At 58.2% G+C, this 14,919-nt stretch overlaps 2 protein-coding genes and 1 non-coding gene across 3 annotated transcripts; 1 reads left to right on the forward strand and 2 right to left on the reverse strand.

The window, feature by feature from the left end:
• Positions 1 to 1,265: 1,265 nt before the first annotated feature.
• On the reverse strand, positions 1,266 to 9,524 carry SLC27A4 (solute carrier family 27 member 4). Its single transcript, XM_048966310.1, has 13 exons — positions 9,398 to 9,524; positions 7,364 to 7,530; positions 6,349 to 6,743; positions 5,543 to 5,701; positions 5,114 to 5,183; positions 4,912 to 5,003; positions 4,321 to 4,430; positions 3,727 to 3,936; positions 3,385 to 3,511; positions 3,065 to 3,202; positions 2,744 to 2,908; positions 2,152 to 2,298; positions 1,266 to 1,808 (listed from the first exon to the last, which is right to left on the reverse strand). Exons 2-13 carry the CDS (start codon positions 7,522 to 7,524, stop codon positions 1,651 to 1,653), a joined length of 1,932 nt encoding a protein of 643 aa, XP_048822267.1. The 5' UTR covers positions 7,525 to 7,530; positions 9,398 to 9,524; the 3' UTR covers positions 1,266 to 1,650.
• Positions 9,525 to 9,746: 222 nt separating this feature from the next.
• TRNAR-UCU (transfer RNA arginine (anticodon UCU)) lies at positions 9,747 to 9,839 on the forward strand. Its single transcript has 2 exons — positions 9,747 to 9,783; positions 9,804 to 9,839. It is a non-coding gene; the product is annotated as a tRNA-Arg (tRNA).
• Positions 9,840 to 10,477: 638 nt separating this feature from the next.
• On the reverse strand, positions 10,478 to 14,914 carry COQ4 (coenzyme Q4). The gene is made up of 7 exons (XM_048965810.1): positions 14,851 to 14,914; positions 14,591 to 14,770; positions 13,961 to 14,057; positions 12,713 to 12,815; positions 12,273 to 12,402; positions 11,581 to 11,674; positions 10,478 to 11,334 (listed from the first exon to the last, which is right to left on the reverse strand). The coding sequence occupies exons 1-7, from the start codon at positions 14,906 to 14,908 to the stop codon at positions 11,172 to 11,174; spliced, it is 825 nt and encodes a 274-aa protein (XP_048821767.1). The 5' UTR covers positions 14,909 to 14,914; the 3' UTR covers positions 10,478 to 11,171.
• Between the last annotated feature and the right edge of the window lie 5 nt (positions 14,915 to 14,919).

The following is a 14,919-nucleotide window of genomic DNA, read 5'->3' on the forward strand; positions in this document are numbered from 1 at the left end:
CAGAGGTTGTGCTCTGAGAGTAGCAGCTCCCAGTTCCCAAACCATCACAGTTCCCTCCTCCCAATCATTGCAGGACCACGCAAGCAAGAAGTAGGAAACTCCAGCATAGCCCGTACTCGTATTTAATTGTGAGGACAGGACAGACTGGGGCAGGCAGGTATGGTGGTGTGGAAGCACAGCTCGAAAAGCAAACACACCCTGCCCTCACAAGAGACAGAAGTCATTTTAAGGATTAACCCTGCTGAAAGCATAAAACCAAACCATTAAAAAAAGAAAAAAAAAAAAAAGAATTAATCCCAAACCAGAGTTTCTCTGGAACAGATGTTTCTGCTTGGTCTCCAAAGACTGGAATCAGACAGTGCTGCTAAGGCTGCTTCACATCAGACACAATGCAGAGAATTCACATAGCACAAGTCGAGTGTTTAACATGGACATTTCAGTTCAGAGGCCCAGCTCCTGCAGCAGAGTTGGGTTAGGCTCTTGCAGGAAGGGGCACAGAGCACACGAAATCAGGCTGTCACAGAGACAACTCTCTGAAGGATTCTCTTCCTTCCAGGCAAGTTGCCTCCCACATTCAGGACACAGATATCACAGCAGGAAAGTTCCTAGAGTTGCTCTGTGATCCCAAGGTGCTGAGTACGTTTAAGCAAAGGCAAACCAAACCCTTCATTGCCACTTTCCCACCTATTTTATACAGGAAAGAAGGTGCACAAAACAAGGCTGCATCCATGAAAGGTGGAAATAAGAGACCCAGAAAACTGTCCATAAGATAGCAGGGTTCACTCATGTCCTTCACCACGGAGCAAGGCCACAAAGACATACATGGCTGCACCCATGCTGGAAGAGGAGAATCAGTCCCAGACGATCATCCTATCTCCCTGTGAGAGAAAAGGGCTCTCCAAGAGAGGACAGGTCTAGGATATCCCTCCACCTACTGCACAAACCCGGGACACATTCAAAAGTACAGACAATAAATTAAGATTGGAAAAAAAAAAAAAAAGATCAGCGTGTATAATATATGTATATATATGTGTATAATGTGCGTGTGATTGTGAAAAATAGAAATGTCAACCTCAGGAGAGAGCAAGGCATAGTAGAAACACATCCCTACCCCTCTCCTGAGCCCAGCTCTACCCTGCTTCCCTGATTCACAGCACAAACATGACACCAGTGGGCCACGCAGGGGTAGGGGCTGCACCTGGCACCCAGCTTCCCTCTGCTGGTGCCATGTAGGAGCTGGCTGCATGGTGGAGGAGTGAGGAGAAGAGCCCAGCAACGGTCCCTTTGTGGGCTTCATAACGAAGGATTGCTGCGGGCTGGAAAAGAGAGGGAAAGACAGGAAAAGCAAAATGGAATGGCAGGGGCACCCCACCCCTCCCCAACTGGCCAGGGCCCCTGCCCATCCTGTGGCATGGGACCATCACCATTGTACCAAGTAGAAAATAAAGCCATGATGAGTTTATGCTTTGGTATGTAATCATCTCCCTCCCCTGAGTCCCTGCTGCATTTCCCCATCCCATGATCTGTAAAACTTGTCAAACAAAATCTCTAGTGTGCCTTTATACTCCTTGAACCTTTCCTTCCCCAGTGTCTGCCCTGTCCCTCTTCCCCCAGCAAGATTTGGGGAGCTGCCTTGCTTGATCCCCACTGTTACAGCTTCTGCTGTCCCGACTGGATCCTGTCAAACGCCTCCTGGTCCAAGGGCAGGTAGCGGCCTTGCCTGCAGTCCAAGAAGTACAACTTGTCCTTCACCAGTGTGGGGTCAAAGCCCTGCTTACGCAGCTCCACCTTCTGGAATTTGTAGGTGCCTGGCACATGGGGAAAGAAAAGGGAGCAAGGGGTTGCTGACTGCATGCACTCCCACCTCTGCTCTGCTGTGCTGCACCACATCTTGCTGCCAAACCATGAGGCTCACGGCAGAGACATCTTAGCATCAGCTGCCATCCTGAGCCTTGCACTCCCAGGTCTCCAAACTACCGGAGGAGCTGGTAGGACCAGGGGCTCATAGGGCAGAAATGCTCCATCCCAACACCGACTTCACTGCAGATCAGCCCCTCTGCCCACGCAGCCGCTGTGCACCACGGAGCACAGTGCCTTTCCCCTGCTCCCCCCAGCTGCATGCCCTGTATGACAGCACAGAAAGCGGCTCACTTGTCTTGGAGACCTCTTGCAGGAACCGCAGGAAGACAGGCTGTGCATACAGAGGCAGGGCCTTTTTCAGCTGGCTGGCAAAGCTCTCCAGATCACAGGAGTTCTCTGGGTCAGCAATGGCTGCCATTCCTGCCTTCCCTTCAGTGCCTGAGAGACAGAAAAGAAGGGAGAATTCTTGGGCACGCTGTCCTTGCATCACTTCCGTTTGCCCCACATCACCGAGGCCTCTGGCACATTCCCTGCTTTGTACAAAGCACCAAGTGTCCAGCTGTGACACTGCCTGTGTCACCAGCCTGCAGCCACGGCTACCAGCGACACCCTGCGGTCACCATCATGTCCTCCCAGAGGAGGCACTTGCAGCCTATCCCAAAAGGACTCAAGGTCCTTCCAAACCAGGCAGAACCAGTCAAACATCTGCCTGAGGGAGGGAACCCTTTGGCTGCTGCCAGTCACACCCCCAGTAGACTCTTCCCAGCTCACAAGGAGCCTCTGTCCAGCCTCTTGTGAAAGGACACGACCTGGACAAGCAAGACACACCTCCAGGTACAGCAGCCTGCCTGCCTCCACTGTTCTCCCCTCCCCTCTCAGTTACCTGGGATCTCCACCCCGTATACAACCACGTCTGTCAGGTTGAGGATGCGGCTCAGTGTCCCCTCCACCTCAGTAGTGGAGACGTTCTCTCCCTTCCAGCGGAACGTGTCTCCGGTGCGGTCCCGAAAGTACATGTAGCCGTATTTGTCCATCACCAGGACATCCCCTACAGGAAAGGGGCAGATTTGCAGAAAAATGAGGTGTGAGAGGAGCTAAGTGCTTCCCCAGAGCATCTCAGGACAGTGTCACCAGCCTGGGACATCCCTGAGCCCAGCCAAGTAGCCCCCTCCTCTCAGCAGACGCAAGGGCACTACTCGCCTACCTGTGAGATAGGCAGCATCCCCTTTTGCAAACACATCCCTGGCGATTTTCTTGCTGGTAGCTGACTGATTCAGGTAGCCATCAAAGTGCTGCAGAGGGTTGTTCTTGACAATGCGGCCCACCAGCTGCCCCGGCTCCCCTGCAGGGAGAGCAGAAGGGGTGAATGGAGGAAGCAACCACTCATGCCCAAGGAAAAAGGGTGTTTAACAGTGTTGGTGTGGTTTAGCAAACCAAGGACTTAAACCTAACTAAGTTACCATGGAGTACATGACAAAAGATCCACACAGGGCTGAGGAGATGCACCCCAGTGGTTGCCCTTACCTGGTTTGCAGCGGATGCAGATACCATCCGGCCCCCGGATCAGCTCCATGGTATCTTCATCCACTTTCACCAAGCCAATGGGGTACACCCCTGGCAAGATCCTGCTGTTGAAGCCACAGGACCCGACCTAGGATAGAAGGCACTCAGAGCCGTAAGTAGCAGGAACATCATTCCTGCCCCAAGCTGGCACCACAAAAGCACAGTCAAAACCCTGCAGGCGGATCTTAATGCATGCCAAGCTTTTTGGAACAAGGAACCTGCAGCCAACAGCCCTGCTGGGTTTCAACCCCCACCAGGCCAGCAGGCACCCCCTGGGGCATGGGGAGGGTGGCAAAGCCTTACGTTATTGTCGAAGTTCCCCAGGCCGCAGTTGCACTCAGTGGCCCCATAGAACTCAGCCACCTGGGCGATGCCAAAGCGGGCCATGAACTCTTTCCAGATGGAAGCTCGCAGCCCATTGCCCAGCGCCATGCGCACCCGGTGCTGCCGCTCCACCTCCTGGAAGGGCTGGTTCAGCAGGTAGCGGCAGATCTCCCCAATGTACTGCACAATCTAGCAGGGACAAAGAGAAAGGACACGTTAGGACCCTCCACCACAGCCTGGGATATTTAAGGTGTTCTTCAGGGCGGGCAGGAATGGAACAACATGCACACAGTCCCCTACAGAGGATGTGCTATTATCCAGGGGTCCCGCCAACTTATCCCTTGCCCACCCATCTCTGGCAAACACTCTCCTCCAATTTATAAAACCTATCCAAGACCTGGCTAATGCTGGAGCATGGGAAACATGGAATGACAGCTGGAGGTGGGAAGGATACAGCTCCACCACTTTGGAAGGTATTTCAGGACAGACAGGCAGAACGAGTCCAAGCCTTTCCTGCTTGCAGCAGCTGGGCTCACCCCAACTCAACACAGATCCCCAGGCATGTGGCCTCACCGTGCAGTTGTACTTCACGCAGTCCTCCCAGAAGTGTGAGGCTGAGAACTTCTTGCGGATGACGACTGTCATGCCCTGCAGCAAGCACTGCCCGATGCCCACGATGTTCCCTGCAGAGAGGCAGCCAGGAAAGCCCTCAGTACCCACACACCATACCCAGCCACAGCGAGGCAGGAGCCACACCCTGGCTCTCAGCAGGTCTCTCATCTGGCCAAAGCCTCCAGGACCCCAGGGCAACAGGACAGTGGCACGTGAGGCAGCGCCTTGCACCTAGACATCCCACCACGCCTCAGTCAGCAAGGTGGGCACTGCTTCCCCTTCCTCACCCCTTTTCTCATGAGTCAGCAATACCATGCAGCTACTCCAAAGCCAGGCCAAGGGCTGGGATAGTCCTTCCCACACAACAGTCCCCACTCCAGAAGTCAACCAGATCAATTCCTGGCTCCCAGATAAAGAGGTCACACGCTGCCAGCAGCAGCCAGCTCCTCTTTGACACAAATATCACTGCTGCACCAATCCTCAGCCTGAGCTCTGGGCTTGGCAGAAGGGAAGCAAAGTCCAGGCAAGCAAGGTCCCAAAGGCACACATTACCTGCAGCGTGGTAAAGTGGAAGGCAGTCATACATCACATCATCGGGTCTCATGCGAAAACCGTAAAAAACCAAGCTGGCCATGCGGAAATACCTGCAGTGGGGAAACCAAGGGGTGCATCAGAAGCAGGGCCAGAGGCTTGGTGCCAGGATGGGGCAGAGCTCTGCCCCCTTCCTCCTCAGAGCTCCTGCCCACTGCCTTACCTGCAGTTCACCACAATAGCAGCCTTGGGCATTCCCGTAGTGCCAGAGGTGTAGATATAGAAGAGTTTATCTGGAGAGGAATGAGGAGACAAAGTTACACATGCAGTGTGACCTAGATCACTGCACCTGATCTAGGTGGAGCTGGCTGAAGCATAAGGTGGGGGCAAGTCAAAGTGTACTCTGCTCATATCACAATAAATTTTGTTATGTGATAAAGAACATGCTGGGTTTGCCCCAGGTCTGTTTGAACACATGGAGGGCACATGGCACTGCACCACATGCAGCCAGGCTTCAGCCCCCCCTTCAAACATTCCAGGCTCTGCTGCTGAAGTCTGCCCTCAGCATCCCGAGCAGACGTTCTCGCCAGTGTTGTGACCAGATGATCCACAGAAATACCACGAGTTGGGCTCCCAAAAGCTGACCACGTACCCAGAAAGCCCTTCTCAGGGGGATCTGGCTGGTGTCGAAGAGCTGTCTGCAGGAGGGGATCCAGGTGCTTTGCACCAGGAAGTGCAGACTCAAGGCTTCCTTCTCCTGACCAGAAGAGATGGACAGACTTCTCCATGGAGGACTGCACCTCCTTCATAGCTGAGAAAGTAGAGAAGAGAGGTAGAGAAAGAGCACCAGGTGAGTACAGCACAGCGATTCCCTGTCCTTGCAGGCAGCCTTGGGAAGATAATGCCCCAGGTAGCTGTACCCTCACTATGCTCAGCAGAACCCCAAAAGGCCTGACAACCCTCCCAGGCAGATGTTACTCCTATGTCAAACAGCTGGTACCACAGCCCAGGCCTCTTCAGAGACTTGAAGATCCTGTTCTCCACTTCTTCCCAGCCAAAACTTTGTGGTGCTGAGAGGTCTTTCGACACCATCAGCCGCAGGGGTGTAGGCTGAAACATGAAGGCAGGTGCTGCAAGATTGTGGCAAACAGTGTGGGGAGCCCCAAGGGAGTCTCATCCCTTCCATCAGGGCAGGCCTGGCACAGCACAGGGCTCCACGCAGTGCGTGGACATGAGAGGAACCTCTAGCACAAGGAAGAATCCTTGCATCCATGTGGGCCTTACAGAGAACACTGAACCCATCCACCTCTGCTGCCTACTAACAGAAAGAAAATCAGATCCAATTCCTGAATAATTCAGCTGTTCACACTTTTTGAGACCCTGCTCTATTCCCTGCAGGAAAGGAGCACTGAATCCACAGAGCCTAAAAGCCTCCTGAAGCATCTGCCTGCGTCTCACCTTCCATCATTTCCACTCCAAAAACCACAGCCTTGGAGTTGGAGATGGTGATGCAGTGCAGCAAGGCCTCCATGCGTAGGTTGGAATTCACCAGGGCCGTCTCCACCCCGATCTTGGCCAGGCCGAGCCACAGCCCCACGTACTGATTGCGGGACTCCATGAACAGAGCCACCACATCACCAGAGCGGAAGCCTTGGCCATGGAAGAAATTGGCCACTTGGTTGGAGTACTCATCCAGCTGCCGGAAGGTCCAGCTCTCGCCCGTGCCTTGGAAGATCAGTGCTGTTTTCTCTGGACACTTGCTTGCAGTTTTCTGGAAGATCTTGGCGATTGTGTTCTTCTCCTTCACGTGCCTCCACACCTGCCACTTCACCTGCAGCAGAATCAGCCCCGTGCTGCCAAAATAAAGGGAACAAGAGAGAAGCTGCTCAGTGAGCCCTGCAAAACCACCTCCTCCAGCAAAGACAGCACAGCACAGCAACCTTGCTAGGAGATGCAATAGTCCAGCACTGCTCCAGGTGTTACTCTAGATGAGCAGCAGCTCTGGGTGCTTCCCTGAAAAGCATGGATATAGGCAAAGGCCCTCTGCAAAGGCACTTATGGGAATGAGGGCAGGGAGAGATGTTTTGGAAGGCTGCAGACTGGGATGTCCTCGCTTCAAAGGAGCGCCCTGGAGCTTCAGGTGCTCTCCAAAAGGTGCCACTCTGTCCCACATGCAGATCTCTGCCAAAAGCTGGCACAGCCTGGTACCAGCTCAGAGTGGCCCCTGCCCAGTCAGCCGGTGCAATGCCAGCAGTTTTAGGGACAGGATAAAGTACAAGGACAAGGACAATCAGTAGACTTCAGAGCTCAGCTGAAATCTATATTTCCTGTGAAAACTTTGCCCCAGAGTTTAGAGCCTTCAGGGCACAGCAGAAGATGATCTCCTTCAAGCTGGGCCAGATGCCAACAGAGAGCTGGGGTTATGCTCACACACCCCAGTGCGCAGTTGGGCCACCCCAAACAGGATACCTACGTGACATCCCTTCGTATTGTCTTGATGACTATGAGGAAGAAGTCCCATCCCCCTGATCCCAGGTAGAAGATGAAGAGAGCAGGGATGGCCTGGGCCCAGGACAGCTCCAGGCTGACCCTGAAGAACAGCAGCAGTGCTGCGAAGGCAGCCAAACGCAGCATCTTGGCCTGTGGAGAGAGAGAAAGCACAAATATTGACCTACACACACTGAACAATAAGAGACCCACGGGCAGGGGATGCATTAGCTGCTCCCAGTTCCCTGGATGAGGCCCAGAGTCACCACTTCTGGCAGCGAGGACGTAACCTAGCAGGCTGATGTTAGCAGACCCTGCCCATGGCACACGCATGGCACTGCTCAGAACCCACCAAAAGCCTGGCTGTTCCTCTCTGCAGACCCCTGGCCTGCACACCAGCCAGGGACACGGACACATCCCAGTAGTGTCAGATGTAGGATGAGGCCACCTCACAGGTGTGACAGTGCAGCTGTGCAGGAGACCCCATACAGATGTTAGGAGGCACCAGAGCAATGCCAGGCAGGGTGAGCTCAGCTCTCACACCCAACCCAGGACAGTCCAGATCCAAATTCCTCCCTGCCCCGAGGATCCCTACAGCCCAGCTCTCCCATGCCCACAGCACCAACATGTGCCCAGGACAGCTGCTGGACTGCGGAGCTCAGTCTGACACTGCTCCAACGGGATGAGGACACTCCATCTTCTGATCTCCGCCTGTGTTTGTAAACCCATGTCAGAGGGCAGCTTCCTGGCCTGGAGGCACGGCCAGGCGGGCGATGGCCACGAGGCACAGCGAGGGCTGTCCCAGCTGCTGGGTGCACCCAGGCCCCATCCCCAAGCCCTGTGGATAGACTGTGATATTTCTGTCTCAAACGCTCCCAGTCACAGCTCCAGGACTCACAGGTGACCATGATTTAGCAAAGGCTATTCCCAGGCAGCAGCGTGACCTAAGCGCAGTGACGGCTCCTAGATAACACCAGTCCTTCCCGACACGGCCTCAGAGGAATGAAATTCTGGCACAATTCCCCTTCCCCTTTTGAAGATGATTCCCTGCTCTGAGACTGGCAGCCACAGCCCCAGGCTGCCCCACGAGAGACAGCATCCAAGCATGTCATGCAGCACCCGAGCTGTGACCCCGGAGCAGGCAGGGATGGCCCCAAGCCCGCAACACGGGGATGTCCTACAGCCCCGACCCAGACATCTCACTCCTGCCCCCGGCTCCAAGCCTCCTCCCGAGCAGCTCAGTGTCCCCCAGTTGCTTTCAGCAGGGCAGGACCCTCCTTATTTTACCCCCGCGAACCTCTTTATGCGGCTTAACGGGGAAACCACCAAACCGCCGCACTCCAGCCAAGCGCCGGGCCCTCCCTTACACCTCCAGCATCGGACACGAGCGGTGAAGCGGCCGGGGGGGTCACGTCGCGTGGGCAGCAAGGCGTTCCACCGCCCACACGAGGCGGGCAGGCCCGGGCAGGCGCCCGCCATCCGCTCCCATCTCCGCCGCACACAGCGGCCCGTCGGCAGCGCGGACGGCCGCCGCCCAACCGAGCGCTGCCCCGCGCCCACCTCCACGCCCACCGCGCGCGGCTCCGAGGCGCCCAGCCGGGCGGCTCCGCTGAGGGGGGGGCGGACGGGATGGACGGCGGCGGGGGGGCCGCACGGCGGGCACAGGGCTGCGGAGGGCGGGGGGGCACCGCGCATCCGCCGCAGAGCCCGGAGCTCCAGGCCGGCGCCGCAGCCCCCGGCGCCGCGCTTCCATTCCTGCGGAGCCTCCGCGGCTCTCCCCGGCTCGGGGCGGCACCGGGACCCTCCCGCCCGCTCCCGCCCGCTCCCGCCTCCCGCTGCCGCAGTCCCCGCCGCGCCTCGCCCTGCCCGAAACCGGCTCCGAACCTCCCGTCGGAGCCGCACCGCCTCCACGGGGCGCCTCGAGCAGCGGCTGAACCCCCGCCGATCCCCGCACCGGGAGCCCCTCCGATTCAGCGGGGGAGGCCGCGAGAACGGAGAAGGAGACGGGCCGCGCTCTTACCGGGATCCAGCGCGTTCCAGTGCGGCCCGGCCACCTGCACCGCCGCCGGGAGCGGGGCCGGGAGCAATGAGCGGGGAGCTGGGCCCGCCCGCCGCTGCGGCACGGGGCGGGGCGGGGCGGGGCGCTCCGTGCAGCTCGCCGGGAGCTGTAGTCCCACCCGGCGCCGCCTCTTCGCTCCGAGGCTCCGGCGGCGCTGCGGGGCGAGCGTTGCCTCGGCCGCTTCTCCGCTCCCAGCTCCGCTCCCAGTGGCGGCGGCGGCGGCAGCGGCAGAAGCGGCGGCCCCGAGCGCGGCGCGGGGCGGGACGCTGCGCGGCGGGAAGAGGCGGCGAAGGCGGCGGGGCTGTCCGACGGCTCTGTGGCGCAATGGATAGCGCATTGGACTTCTAGCGCGGCGGTGACGGGAGTCATTCAAAGGTTGTGGGTTCGAGTCCCACCAGAGTCGCATTTTGCCCGAGGGCGCGGAGAGGCCGCCGCCTCCCGCCCGCTGCACGGAGCGCTGCCGGCACCACGGGGCGGCGGACGAGCCGTGAATGGCGGGGCCTCGGCGTTTTGAAGGCGGGGAGCGCGGCGCAGAGCCGCCCGATCCCGGAGCTGCGGGCGGGAGGCGGCTGTGCGCCGGCTGTGCTGGCGGCGGGGCCAGGTGTGCGCGCAGGGAGATGCTGCGCCGGGCGGTGGGGAGGGGGATCGCAGCATCGGCCCGATGGGTTCCTCTGTTTTGGAATGAAATAACCGCCTCCTCGTCCCCATGCGCACCGCAGCGGGCAGCAGGGCGGCAGGCAGCCGCAAGCTCGGCACTTCTGGCACCGCGCGGCACCCGTCGTCATCACTCAAAAGAAAAAAAAAAGACAAATCCGCAGTGATGTGGCAAAACCGGGAGGCGAAGCTGCCCGACCTCCCGCATCCGGACACGGACACGTCACCTCCCGTGGGCCGGAACCGTGCCAGGACGCGGTGGCACAGCCTGGCGCTGGGGCGGCCCGAGGTGACGTCTCGTGGAATCCCGGACCCGAAAAGTGCCGAGGTCTCACGTCACATCTCCCCACCAGACGGGGAGAGAAGGCGGGTGGGAGGAGGGAGAAGGAACCATAGCTCCACCACAGGCTTTATTGAGCAAGAAGGAATTTCAACAGCAAACCTCCCCGCACGCAGCCCCGCCTGCCTTGTGGCTCTGCCCCTGCTATGCAAACAGCCGCTGGCACGCTGAACCCTCAACCCACACTGTGAGCAGTGCCCGGATGCAAGGCAGCCTCCAGTCCTGCTCTCCTAGGACTCTGCCCTACTCCCCATCACACCACCTCACTGTCAGAGGAAGACAATTCCTATCAAAAACCTCTCACAATGACATTTTTGATGAGGAGGGCCTCAGGGCAGCCTGGGATCTTCTGACAGCAGCTCCAGCAGGGTTAACATCCAGACAGCAGAGCCAGGCTGAGCACCCGGCCCTGCGCACAGCAGCAGGGCACCCCGACCCCTGCACGCCATGAATTCGCTGTGTCTGAATTCACTCCCAACCCAGCAAAACCCAGCTGCAAAAGCATGACCAGGACTTGGCCACCTTTCCACCCGCTGACAAACAGCAGAAGAGGTCACATTTTGTCAGGGCACAGGGAGGTCTCTCCCAGCAGGGGGCTGCCAGATCTTGACAGGAGAGAACAGCACCAGGCCGGCACCAGCAGAGCCACACTGCACTCGTGAGGCAGCAGGAGACGGAGCAGTGCAGGGAACAGCTGCCAACGGGGGATCCCCCATTCCCCCCCCCCCCCAGCATGAGCTCTCACACACGGACAGCCGGAGGGGGGAAGATGCCAATTTCCTCCCGCAGGGACTCCACGCTCTGCTCCCAGCGCTGCTCATAATAGACATTGAGGACACAGCTGGCGTTGCGCCCGCTCCGGACCGCCCATGGAATCAGCTCGGTGGCCAGGACCTGCAGCTTTCTGCAACAAAGGGCACAGAAGACAATGGTTTTCATTTCCACGTTTGGTTTTCTATTTCCTCTTCCAAGTCCCTGTTCCGGGCAGATGCAAACCCTACATCCCTGCACCCTTCAGCACTCCTGCTTATCTCACAGGGGAAACTGAGGCATGGGACGGGACTCTGTGTGGGAAGGTTACAGCCAGCAGCAAACCCAGGATCAGAACTCAGGTTAACATGGACCCTCATCAGACAGCATCACTGCCTACCGTGCGTTGAGACGAACGGGGCCAAACGCTGCTCCCAGCACACACATGGGCAGCCCCGTCTGGACGGCTTCAAACCATTTCACCACCACTTCACCTGGCAGGAAGCAGAGCGCTGTGAGCAGGCACAGGGCACGGTTCCACACCAGGATGGGAGCCCTGCTCTGCCCCCAGGGACAGCCCAGCCGCCAGCCCCAGGAGCAGCACCGCTTGTAACTGCCCCACAAGCTTGGGCATGGCCCAGGCAGGCTGGGCTCCTGGAGATCTTTAGCGATGCAACTGCTAAATGAGGATTTTCCCGTGTATCTTTCCCTATCTCCCAGCATGGGAAAGCCCATTTTCATCCATTGTCACATCTCAGCCAGAAGCTTCCAAGGGACCAGAAATGCTGGTTCCTGCTGGCTCATCAGCAAGGCTCAGCTTGTGACTGAGTCAGACACAAAATGAGGGGAAAGGACATGGGATGCATGGATAAGGAACCAGGAAACCCCTAAGCTTGCGCTCTGATCTTGCAAAATACCACATCATGGTAAACCCAGCAGGCACTGAACAGCCACAGATGATGGATGACAGCAGTGCAGGACAGGGATTGCGGCCAACCTCCCTGTGCACCTCTGTGGGCTGGGGATTAGGGATTCCAATGGGTCAAAAGCCATCACTGGGGTTGATGGGCAGCATGGAACGTGGCAGCTCACCCAGCATGTTGGTGGGCATGCCCAGCAGGGTGTGCATCAGGTCGTGCACTTCCCGGTACCGCTGGATCACATACGCCAGCTCTTCATCATCCACGAACTTGGCTGGCATGCGGGTGTCTGGAGAAACCTTCTGCAAGGGCAAAGAGGTGCAGGTCAGTCAGAACTCGAAGCCTCTCATTTCAATCTTTAACACACAGCAATGCAGAGCTCCCCATCAGTGTATTTCTCAGCCCCTACTGCTGTGAGTATCATTTACACAGATAAAACACACAGCACTGAGGATGCATCACTCACACTCAGCATCACATCCCAACCTCCCAACTCCCACCAATTCCCTTCATCTCCAGGTGCTCTATGGGCTTCTCCACAGCCACAGCCTGCCTCTAAATCTCATCTGTGCTCCTGGCACAGAGACGAGCACAGTGAGATCCCACACTCACATTGTCCTCCAAGAAGCGGACGTATTCACGGCCCAGCGTGCCAGCAGGCAGCCCCCGCAGCCGGGCCATGTCCAGCGTGGAGAGGCGGATGCGAGGCCGCTCCCTGAAACAGAAAGCACTGAGCATCGTGTGGGACCCACACACTGGGGGCCCTGGGCAGATGAAGACTTGGAAACCCCTCCCTGCGCAGCCCCCCAAGTGCTCCCACAAGGACGCGTTCTTTAAGGAGTCCACCTGAAGCCCTGGCAATGAGAACTGCAACCTCTGCCCACTCCAGCAGCTCTGGAGGAGAAGTGCAGTGTTTGCACTGAGCCAGGCTAGCAGTCAGGCCCAGAGAGTGGATCTCAGTGCCCCTGTGAAACAGACAGACTTCAAAGCAACAGCCTGAGAGAGGGTAAGGTGTTTGTTCTAAATGCAGGTTTTGCTTCTTTCCTGCTCAGGCTTTCATTGGCAGCCACGTGGCGGCCAAGCACAGAAAGGTCTCCTGCCCAGGCTGGTGGCAAACAGGCACCATGTAGCACTGGAATGGAACAAAAGCCCTTTCATTTCTGCACAGGACAAGTTTTCCTCCTGATAAAAGCCTGAGTGGATCCAGGAGCTGCCCAGATGCCAGGGAGATAAATAGGATGAGCACCACCTCTACCCTGACTGCAGCAAATGCTTCCTTGTATCCCTCATCAGCTGAAGGGACTGGAAAAAAAAGAGGAAGGACAGTGAGATCGTGGTTAATCAGAGCCTTATTGAGTCCTTCCTGGTCCTCAGACTTGTGCCCAACGAGTCCTCACAGACACAGGAGCAAAAGCCATCAAGTCTTATCTCACAGCTTAGGGAGATGCCGAGGGTGGTGGAATGAAAATGTGGAGGTGCCTATGGAGAAGACAAAGCAGTGGGGGTGGAGTCCCCAGTGGAGGAGATGCTGCAGAGGACAAAGCAGAGAAAACACACTGCATCCACACAAAGAGAGACAGAACCTGCCACGGCAGCAGAGCAGAACAGACAGCGATGTTGAAACAGGGCCCAGGGGCTCCGTGCTGCTGCTCCTGGATCTGCTGCTGGGCTTTGCGGAGCACTAAGTATGGAGCAAAATCCACAGCCAGGAGGCTCAGAGCTGACAGATGCCTGAGCTCCTCAAATGGCAGCAGTGTGGGGCTCTCCTTTACAGGGCCCAGGGAAGGCGCTCGGACCCATGGGGCAGAGGGATGGGGTCTGACAGAGGTGGAGGGCCAGGGCCGGGTGTGGGGGACGCACTGGAGGATGCGGTAACCTTCAGGGTCATTCCTCATCCTGTCTCGCAGCTTGGGCAGGGCAAGGCAGCCCGTGGTCTCACCGAGGACTGCCACCATGTCTGAAAGAGAGACCGCACAGTGACACACCAACAGCACAATCCTGCACACGTTTTGCATTTGCACCACCTGGACACATTTGGTTGACAGGGGAGGGAAGGGGGCACCGAGCGCTGCAGGCAGGCACAGATCTGCTTGGCAGGGGCTCACGGAATCATTCAGGTTGGAAAAGCCTTCTCAAGTCCAACCCCAGCCCACCCCCATGCCCACCGACACGTCCCTCAGTGCCACATCTCCACAGGTCTGGAACACTTCCATGGATGGTGACCCCAGCACTCCCTTGGCAGCTGCGTCAGTGCAGCACCGCTCCTTGTGAGAAGGAATGTTCCCCAATACCCAGCCTGAACCCCCCAGCACTACGTGGGGCCAACACCTCTCATCCTATTGCTGTTCCCCAGGAGCAGAGGCCGACCCACCTCACCACAACTCCTTTCAGGGATTGCAGGGAGCGATCAGGTCTCCCCCGAGCCTCCTCTGCTCTGCACTCAGCCGTCCCAGCTCCCCGAGCCCCGCTCCGTGCCCCATCCCCACGCACCGTGTCTGTAGGGGTCCCACAGAGCCGCGCACGCCGAGCCGGCCGCCAGCAGCGCTTTCTGCAGCGGGCTGGTCGGGATGTGCCCGGGGTACAGCGGGACGCGCCCCGCCGGCTGTTCTTCCTCCTCCTCATCCTCCTGCTCCTCAGCGCGGGGCACGGCGCGGCCCAGCCCGGCTCTGCCTGCGGGGAGCGGCGGTAGAAGAGCTCAGAGTCACGGCACCCTCGGGACGAGCCGCACCGCAGGCGCGGGGTTCCCTTACCCGGAGCGCCGCGCACCGCCCGCAGCAGCGCGGCCCGCACCGCCGCCCCCCGCAGCATGGCGCAGCCCC

The sequence above is a fragment of the Lagopus muta genome, chromosome 19 (genome assembly GCF_023343835.1).
Source record: "Lagopus muta isolate bLagMut1 chromosome 19, bLagMut1 primary, whole genome shotgun sequence".
NCBI lineage: Eukaryota > Metazoa > Chordata > Aves > Galliformes > Phasianidae > Lagopus > Lagopus muta.